Raw genomic sequence first — 9,982 nt, 5'->3', positions numbered from 1 at the left:
ACGTACCCTGAAATTAGGCTCCTACTGAATGATCAACCCAAAATCAAGGTGTTTATTGTACCGATTAAATCCATTTGGGCTTTCAGTCCTATTTTGGCTTCTGTACTATTAACAGCTACTGTGTTTGGATAACTTTCTCTTTTCATTTGGTAGCATTTCAATCCATTACTAAAATGAATTACTCATATGGTAATAAATACATACATACATACACACATACATACTGTATTAATAAAGCAATAAATGAGTCCCTCTCCTTGCCATATCTTTCACTTACAGGGTTTCGTTTAATTCCACATTTTTCTCACTCTATGGCCACCATACGTTTACAACACTCTTATACCAATTTAGCAGTCATGGAGAATCCTGGGGGCTGTAGTTTGTTAAGGGTGCTGGGAATTGTAATTCTGTGGGGTCAACAACCTTTGCAAACTAAAGTTTGCAGAATCCTTTTGGGGAAGCCATGGTGTTTAAAGCAGCATAAGAGTTGTTTAAATGTATGGTGTGGTTGTGACCAAAATTACTTCAGCCATGGGCATTGGTCCATGGGATGGTCCAGGAGATCTGAATCCCAAGCCTTTTGTGCTAGGCCCCAGATCTCCTGACCTCTCCATCTTTGGGTGGTATGCAGCCATGTAGTAAGTTAGCACCTCTGGTTTATTCCTCCTGGTACAAGTCCACAGTAGACGTTCTTGTATAGAAGATCTGACGGGATAAAACAAGCTTTACAGCTTTCCTGAACCAGTGGTAGGAAAACACATAAATCAAAGGGTTGCAGGCTGAATTAAAGTAAGCAAACCAAATGAGAACATCAAACACAACAGGTGGGGTAATGAAATCAAGAAGGCTGTCTACCATCGTGTCCACGGTAAACGGCAACCAGCATAAGAGGTAGATGCCAACAGCGATTCCCAGTGTTTTCGCTGCCTTCATTTCTCGCCTTGTCGCTCCTGACCGACGCATGGACCCGGCTCTCTGATTGACACTGTTTATCTGCTTGGCTTGCCTGGTCGCCACGATAAATATCTTGACATACAGCCCTACCATGATGAGGCAGGGGAAGAAGAAGAGCGGGAAGTTTATCCAGCCCCAGAGTTTGTTGAACAGCAGCTGGCAGCTCCCAACGCAAGGCATGTCCTGCAAGAACTGGCCTAAACTTTCCTCAACTCTTTTGCTATAGAGGAAGATGGACGTGTAAAGCACAGGGACTCCCCACCCGACCACGACGTAGACGCCAGCGACCCTCACGGTAAACTTGGTGGTGTAGCGCAGAGGGTCGCAGATGGCACAGTGGCGGTCGATGGAGATAAAGCAGAGGTGGAAAATGGAGGCCAAGCAGAAGACAGTGTCCAGGAAGGTGTGGAAACGGCAGAAGGCATCCCCAAAGTACCAGCAGCTCTCCACCGAGCGGATCGTGCTGAAGGGAAGGACTGTTAAGCCTAGCAGGAGGTCTGCCAGCGCCAGAGAGAGCAGCAAGAAATTGGTGGGGGTGTGAAGGATTTTGAAGTGGAAGATGGAAATAATCACCAGCAGGTGCCCCACGACTGTAAGTAGCATGCCCAGGGCACAGACCACGTAGATGGTTAGCTGGACCCCAAAGGGATGTAGAGTTCGGTAGCAGGAGCCATTAATCTTAAAGCAAAGCAGGGCTGGGGCAGCTTCCACAGCAGAGCTCATTCTTCTCCACCACTTCTTTCTGCCCCTCTCAGCTGTTTTGGCTCTGGCAATCTTTCTTCTGTATCTGAGGGAGGGTGGGCGTAAATACGTAGCTACTTATTTTATTATATGACCGAGTTCATTAATTTATGAATCACCTCCCACGTGAGTCTCAAGGTGATTTACAAACACACCAAGCAAACAACTAAAATTGTCTCTCTTTCCTTTTTTAAGGCACGAAAGATGACACTTTGAAATACAGAATAAACATCTTTTTGCCCAGCTGGAAAAGCTGGTCGAAACAAAAAATGCCTTCCAACTGTGTCTGGAAAATATAAATAGTAATATTTAAGGGACTTGGAGTAGATACTCTCCTGCAGACAGCAGCAGTGACCTACTGGGTATATAAGGGGAAAGGCAGTCTTTCAAGTTACCTGGTGCCTGGCTCCAAAGGAGCCATCTCCATTTCAGTTTCTTTCATTTTCCTGATCTTAAGTTCAGTTTTCCATATTTCCACATCAGTTTGTGATTTTTTTTCTTGTGATGTTCTCATGAATATTCAACAGCATTTGAGTGACATATATACATTTTGGCAAAACAATTTCCCCTAACTAAGTGCACCTCTGTGTGCTATTTTCACTAATATCTGATTTTATTACCCTACTTTTATACACATTACTTGGCTGGAGAATGCACTACAGAATTTGGAGAAGTGCAAATGTAGAAAGATGGCTGTATTTTCTTAAAATCATTTTGGAAAGTGAATTTAGTAGGTTCACCATTAAATGTGAACTGAACCAAATTTCTCCCTCGCCTCTAATAGGGCATTATTTGTTGATACCAAAACCTTGAACTTTGCCTGGTAATTATGAAGCACAGAGTGTAATATTTGTACAAAGATTCCTTAGGAGAGAGTCTGTCTGGCTCAAGGAATATTATTACAAAACTAGGTATCAGTCAAACTGGTGTAACCCCACTAGTTTCATACATACACAAAATCACATTCTTTTCCTATTGATTCATTAATCCGTAATAGCCTCCTCCTCTAGTTCTATACTGTATTCATGATCACGAAAGCAGACTAAGATCCCCTTTCCACTTTTAAGTGGACAAAGAATGGACAAAATCCACCTTCTCATTTTTAAATCACCCCGATTTAAGTACAGTGAAGTGTTACAGGGAAATTAATGTGAATTAGGAGGTTTGTGAGTGCTCACTAGTTCTGTTTTGTTTGTTTTTTGTTTCGCCTGAATGCCATGACACTTTATTATGATCATAAGGTTGCCTGGGGTAGGAGGATTTTGTTTTTGGCTGCACCCATTCTAGAGGCGCAACTACATGCTTGCTCTGTAACAGCATTCACAGCATTCTTCAGGGTTTACAGGACTAATGTGGTGGTGGGGCAATATTTCCATACTGAGAAGACTTTAAAATGTTGTATAAAACATTTCAAATAAAAAATAAATGCAACAACAACTCTCCAAAAAGACAAAGTGCATTTCTGGGGTATCTTAAATATGCCCCCCTCTCAATAGAGAGGTAGATAGTCAGATAGCTATAGATACAGACATAAGAAGAGCATTTTCCCTTTGTCTCACCTCTGATAATAACAATAATAATAATTTTATTGTTTAAACCCTGCCCATCTAGCAGGGCTGACCCGGCCACCTTCTCCTAGAAGTCATAAGTCTATACAGGAAACAGGGTTGTTAGGGTGAACTTAAAAATTGACTTGTTACATAATTTACAGCTTTATCTTCTGCTTGTTCACTCAGAGGAAACTCCTCATACTTTCAATGGGACTTACCCCCAAGTAAGTGACAGCATGGCTCAGTGTTGGAAAAGGGTGATTTGGGCTACTTCAGTAAATCTACATATTTGTTTAGAATACTGTACGTGCATATGGGAATATTGCACTGTGTGCACAAAGGTGTATTTTTTTAATCTTCAATCTTTGCTTGGTTATGATTCCCTTTTGTATTTTTATAAATCTGTTTTTAAAAATGAAAAAATTGGTTATGTAGATGAAGAGGAGAACAAAATAAATGTTTATGTAATGGTGGTGGTGGGAACTTTATTTCTCACAAGTTCCCAAAAAAAAAAAAAGTTTCAGGTTTTTAAAAAAGGGTGTTTCTTCATTTCCCGTTACTGCAGAAATATAAACAGAATTACAGGACTGAAAATCTCTCATTCAAAAGATTTTAAAAAATAGTCAACATTTAATGATTTTTATGGTCTAGTATCACAGTTTAAATATCAAACCTCTCTTTTACAAAGCAAATAAACCAGGATAAAGGACAGTACTGAAGTAAATTTCCAAGCTGTGTGTGTGTGTGTGTGTGTGTGTGTGTGTGTGTGTGTTTTGGAAGTCTCCAACAATTAGTCTGGATGATTTGGATTTGTTACATTCTTTGAAGCCAGAATTAAGACAAAGTCTTTCAGTAGTTTATCTGAAACTTTTTTTAAAAAGTAACTGAAATGCATGTGTATTTAGTATAAAGACTTGGATCATATACATGAAAATGAAAATCCAATTTCTTGTAGTTGGGTTGAAATAGAACAAAGTACAGTAAGAATTACCTGCTGCCTTAACTTCCAGAGTTTCTCGTCAGCTGGGAAGTCTGAAGTCAGTCAATGCCTTATATAATCCAGTCCTTTCTAATGAACAGTGTAACTGAAGGTGTGGTCAGCAAGGCACATGTGTCTTCAGCAACAGCAATGTTGCTGGCTGTCAAATGTCCTGTGATGTACAGACCTCCATGCTCATTACTCACTTGGCTGTTTAATCTTAACATCAGGGTCACCAATTGTCTATACATGTCCTGCCCATAATAATGTTGCTCTAACTGTCCACTGTTTTCCCCACAGATTTGGCCTGTTCCCTCTCATCTAAGTCCCAGATAAGGTCCCTCTCGTCATTCCTACCTCTTCAATTAAGTTGCAATTCTACTTTCTTTAAGATGAGCTGCATTTTCTTGTGAGACGTTTCTCATTCTCATCCATATTACTTACACATTCCTTTACTGGAAGCTTTGTATAAATATTTCACCTTATCAAGCAAATATTGCAAGCTTGGACAACAATATGCAAGGAGGGCAGGCAATGTTATTATTCCTTAGACATGTTGTTGAGTTGTATCACCTGTCTTCAGTGCAGACCCTTTGAAATTAATGACTAAACTCTGAGCATGTCTAGAGTTGGAAAGCACGGATTGTCTCTCAGCCTAACCTCAGCGTATTGTTGTGTTGATGAAATGAGAGCAGTCCATGTAATCTGCCTTGGGCTTTTTGGTGGATGGGTGGGATGCAGCAGTGATAGAGGGGAAAAATCTGGGAGGTACAGAACTTGCTCAGGTCTTGACAGGACAGTAGAATGCTGAGAGAAAACTATAATGATATTTTGGGTGCTTGCAAAAAGTGTTTTAAAAGCAGCAGTATAACAACAGTTGTTTGTTAGCAAGTAAGCCAACCCAAACAGCATCTTCTTTGTACTGTTTTACTATATACTTTGTGAAGGCTTAGAGTCGCACTTTAAGATCAACCACACAATCACCCCCTGCCCAACGTGCTGCTCAAGGAAACACCATAGGTATGACAGAGATTATTATGGGCCAGAAAAAGAATGGGAACAACTGTCTGATTCCCAGCACAGTCCTGATGTTTCTGCCTAGGATCAGGACAGCCTGTCTCCGTCAATGGACAGCTCAACTACCCGCCAGGTTTCTGTGATTTGCTACAGACAAATCTAAGGTAGAGATGAATAGAGTCAGAGCACCTAAGACCTAAGAGTCCTCTCCAGGATTGGGACCGGGTCTTTGTAAATCAGACCGCTGGTGCTAAAAGACTGAATGCTCTAGAAACCGCATTGAGTGTTGAATAGGGAGGCTGGCCTGTTGACTTCAAGGACTACCCTAATGTCTTTGGTCATGCTGGATAAAGCATCTCCTCCCTAAAAGAGGGCACATGTTGCGGTAAGACCTGGAGACTGACCTCCTGGTTGTGGGTGGGTATATTGGACAGCTACAACACCCGATTGGTAGGTCCCTCGTTGCTGGGTTGAATCTGACCAATTGGGTGCAGTCTAAATGGATCAAGGGACCTATATATACACCTACACACGTGACCCAGAGCTTCCTCTTTCGGCTTGTGCTTCGGAACACCCACCCACCTCTGCATTTTGTGATTGACCTTGCTATGCCGTCGTGTGTCGTCTGTCGTTGGGACAGGGGCATGACGGGAATTTTCCCTACTTGGCTGATTGGCTGTTGCCATTTGGGTTTTGCCTGCCACGTAGCAAATCGTCATAACTTGTAATGTTGCGGATAGGCACTGGTTCAGGTGATAGGGATGGGGAAACGCTCTCGCCATCCCTATGTTAAGGGTACAGTGGTACCTCGGGTTAAGAAATTAATTCGTTCTGGAGGTCCGTTCTTAACTTGAAACTATTCTTAACCTGAGGTACCATTTTAGCTAATGGGGCCTCCCACTGCCACCGCACAATTTCTGTTCTCATCCTGAAGCAAAGTTCTTAACCTGAGGTACTATTTCTGGGTTAGCGGACTCTGTAACCTGAAGCATCTGTAACCCGAGGTAACACCGTATTCCGTTGAAGGAATCCAAGGACTCAACTTGGTTTGGTCAACCCCCCAGAGGGGGTTGTGCCCGTGCCTGAGTCCAGGGGAGCATCTGGGGTATGAACAGTCTGTTCCCGAGCCTTTCACCTATTTCAGGTGTTCACCCTTGGCTGACCTATGATGGAGCTCAGGGTCAGCACTACCTGCAAGGGTGCAGGGAGCTAGTCGAACCAGAGCCTATGCAGCCACTCACTTTTCTGTAATCAATTAAGTTGTGGCCTAAATTCTGCCAAAAACCCAAACTAAAATTTGAGTCAAATTGGAGTGTACTTAGGGGGGAGGTCTCTGGGTCTGAACATGCAAACATAGGAAGCTATATTATCCTGCATCGAATTGAATTAGTGCATATACCTCCATATTGTCTGCAATGAGTGGCAGCAGCTGTCTTGCATTTTGGGCTGGAGCCTTTTCAAGCCCTACCTGGATATTATGGGGATTAAACCTGGGACCTTCTGTATGTAAAGCAGAACCTTTTCCACTGAGCTACAGCCATTCTCTGAGGCACAAGACAAGGTTGGTGTGCTTTATATGGAAGACTGCAAATAACATAATGAAATTCCAATAAACAATTATGGACATAGCCCCAGTTCAAAAATTGGTGTCAAAAGAAAAGTTCCCAGTTTAGTCATACAGATGTTTCTAAATAATATTCACTGGTGATGTAAAACTTGCTTGTGAGACATCAGTGTATTGTGCATCTCCCCTGAGGGCACTTACTTACTTTTGTGGTCTCTTCTGAGCTGTTTACTTCCAACAAAAGGTGTTTGAAGTGTCAGACCTGAACAATTATTTCAGCCATAATCCCTGGGCTTTTTTTGTGAGCTCTCCTTGTTATTCTAGGTACGTGTAAGTAAAGCCCATGAGCTTCTTTTACAATTACACAAAGTTCAGAAAGAAGTACTCCAACCTAATGTGTTCAAGAGAATGGCAGTCTCAGATTCAATCAAGTTACAGCAAAACCTTTGTTGATTTCAAGGGTGTTTGGCAGAGGTGGGGAACGTCAGACCTTGGCTTATGAAGGAGGTCCTCCAATCCTCTCTGCTTGGCCCTCAGAACTGTCCCCAGGTCTCACCCTTCCCAGCCCTGCTCTTCAGCCTCCTCAAGTGCTTTTGCCTGGCTGGAAGGTGTCCTTGAATCATGATCCTGCCTCTCACTTGCCCCATTGGAGAAATGCATATGTGGAATATGGGTGGGTGTAGAACCCCCTGGCTTGGCAAGGCTGGACTGTTACCTACTGTACTGAGGCAAGAGTGGCACCTGTTGCTCCATCTGCTTTTTGTCCAGTGATATGTGGGCCCCAGAAGGTTCTGCATGAGAGAAATTGCTCATCAGGCTGACAAGGGGCTTTCCACTCCTGGAGTATGGAGAGAGAGAATTGCAGATAGAATAAATATGCAAACACAGAGAGACTGAAAGTCAATAGGCCATCCTGTATTATTTTTATTGAATGTTAAGGGGGTTTTTTTGTTAATTTTTTTGTACACGCAACTCCCAATTTATGCCTGGGTTACATTCTGGGCCTCCGCACATGTAACTGAAAACACATATCAGCTCCCCGGAGACTCCTCCTGGCTCATGAGGAGACCCTCCCCAGAGCCTGAAGCTATTTTAATTCACAAAATGTGTTTCTACCAGCCCAGTGCTTTTTAGGGGGCTCCTCTCCCCTACATGTCTTAAACACAGAGGTTGGTCAATAAATTGTGTCTAAAGTAGAAGTAGAATTGTGTGTAAAATAGAAATTTGTAAAGGTCTTGCTGTGACATTTGCCATTTTTGTTTTGGTGGACACTCCTGGCACATCCTGTGTCTTAAACACTGAGCTTCGGGAATAGATCGTTTCTGTGTGTTTCTGTTTCATTCAGAGGCTGGGGAAGTTAATCTGGCCATAAGCTGCTTTGTGCTAGTACCCCCACTCCCACTGGATTGCTCCCCACTTCTGCTAGACTGATTTATATGCCAGACAGGCAGACCTGCACCACAGCTGATTTTGTATACTGATGTTAATGCAATGTGCTCCTATGAACTCCTAAATGTGGTATTCTTGTTTTCTGAACAAGCAAGAATGTCTTAAAGAGTCACCTTAAAAAGTAAGGAAGTGTATAATGGCATAAGGGTTAGTGATCAGGGTGTGTAAATAGAGAGGTCAGAAGGAAAGTAGAAATATATACAGTACTGACTGGCTTTGCATCATTACCACCAGCTGTTCACAAGAGCAGTTCACAACCAACATAGGCTGCAAGGCCATCTTCCTTTTCAGGTTCTGCACCATGGTTATTACTTAATGTGTCATGTTTAATGACATCACCATGACCCGTCATCATGACATCACTGAGACCTGCCTCTAGACCTCAGGTTTGGGCCTCAAAATCCCAGGATCTGGGGTACTCCTGACCTGACAACCCTAATAAAAGCAACATTCCAGCAAATAAGCAATTATGAGCATAGCCCAAGATATGGTGTCGGAAGAGAAGTTTCATACAGGTGTTTACAGGTATACCTAAAATAGCTTTTGACTTTTCTGAAGACTATTCATAGGGGATGCAAAAGCTGCTTGGGAGACATCAATATACTGGGCTTCTTCCCCTTGGGGGCACTTACTTCTCAGCTGTTTGCTTCTGACAAAAAAGTGTGCCTCACTTGGGAAATGTCAAACCTGAACTATTATTTCAGTCGTATTCCTTGAGCTCTTTTATGACCTCTGCTTCTTGTTCTTTGTAATGTGTAAAGATCTGGTTGCCATATCCTGAAGAGCAAAAAAGATGACAGCCTGAGCTGCTGCCAGCCTGAGCCAGGGAAAGAGGCATCCAGGGCTGACTCAGGCTGGTAGTGGACACAGTGTGCAGAGCAGCCCAAGCCCCCCAAACCCAGACATTTCCTTTAAAATGTAAAAATCTGCCTAGATGGGCATGTTGGCCCCCCAAAAGAGGACATGTCCAGGTTTTCCTGGACATATTGTACAATGATGTAAAGTTAAGGAATAATTGGTCCAGCTTAGCATCTTCAAGACAGAGTGAGAGTCTCAGCTCAAGTTAAGTTACAGCAAAACCTTGTTGACTTCAAGGATGTATGGCAGGAGTGAGAAATGTCAGGCCCTGGAGGCTGAAAGAGGCCCTCCAATCCTCTCTGTCTGGCCCTCAGAACTTCACCCTGTGCCAGGCCATGTCCTCGCCAGGCCTGCTCTGCATTCTCTTCAAGGGCTTTAGATTAGCTGGAATGTGTCCTTGAATGGTGAGAATGGTTCTTGCTTGCCTGGATGGGGTGTATGTAGCCTATGTGTGTAAATAGATGCCTCTGGTTTCTGCATGGCTGAAACATCAGCTACATCTGCTGTTCAACCCACTTTTTGCCTCTGCCCCCCCCCAGTGTGTGTCCCCCCACCCCAAAGGTTCCCTGTGAGGGACCATGACCACCAGACTAAAAGGAGTGCTTCTACCACTGGAATATGAATAAAGATAATTGCAAATGAAATGGATATGCCAAAATACATAGACTGATATACAGTGGGCCAATCTTTATTGTTTTTATAGGATATGCTTCTTGACATTTTCCTTGTATGACACCATGATATTTTATTTCAGTCTCTCTATATAATTGTAAAGAAATAAATATGATTTAAATGTATTTAAAATACGTTTAAAAATGTGTCAAAAGCGTTCTTAAGAAGTTCAGAGTTGACCAATTTCCCTTGTGTGTA

General features: G+C 42.7%; 1 protein-coding gene across 1 annotated transcript; it reads right to left on the bottom strand.

Moving 5' to 3' along the window:
* Positions 1 to 657: 657 nt before the first annotated feature.
* Positions 658 to 1,677, bottom strand: LOC309528917 (trace amine-associated receptor 5-like; the record flags this gene model as incomplete). Its single annotated transcript, XM_082216576.1, has 1 exon — positions 658 to 1,677. The coding sequence occupies one exon, from the start codon at positions 1,675 to 1,677 to the stop codon at positions 658 to 660; it is 1,020 nt and encodes a 339-aa protein (XP_082072702.1).
* Positions 1,678 to 9,982: the final 8,305 nt, after the last annotated feature.

This window comes from Podarcis vaucheri (assembly GCF_965113315.1).
Source record: "Podarcis vaucheri genome assembly, chromosome: 3".
In the NCBI taxonomy this organism is placed as follows: domain Eukaryota; kingdom Metazoa; phylum Chordata; class Lepidosauria; order Squamata; family Lacertidae; genus Podarcis; species Podarcis vaucheri.
This window is presented reverse-complemented; position numbering and strand designations above follow the sequence as displayed.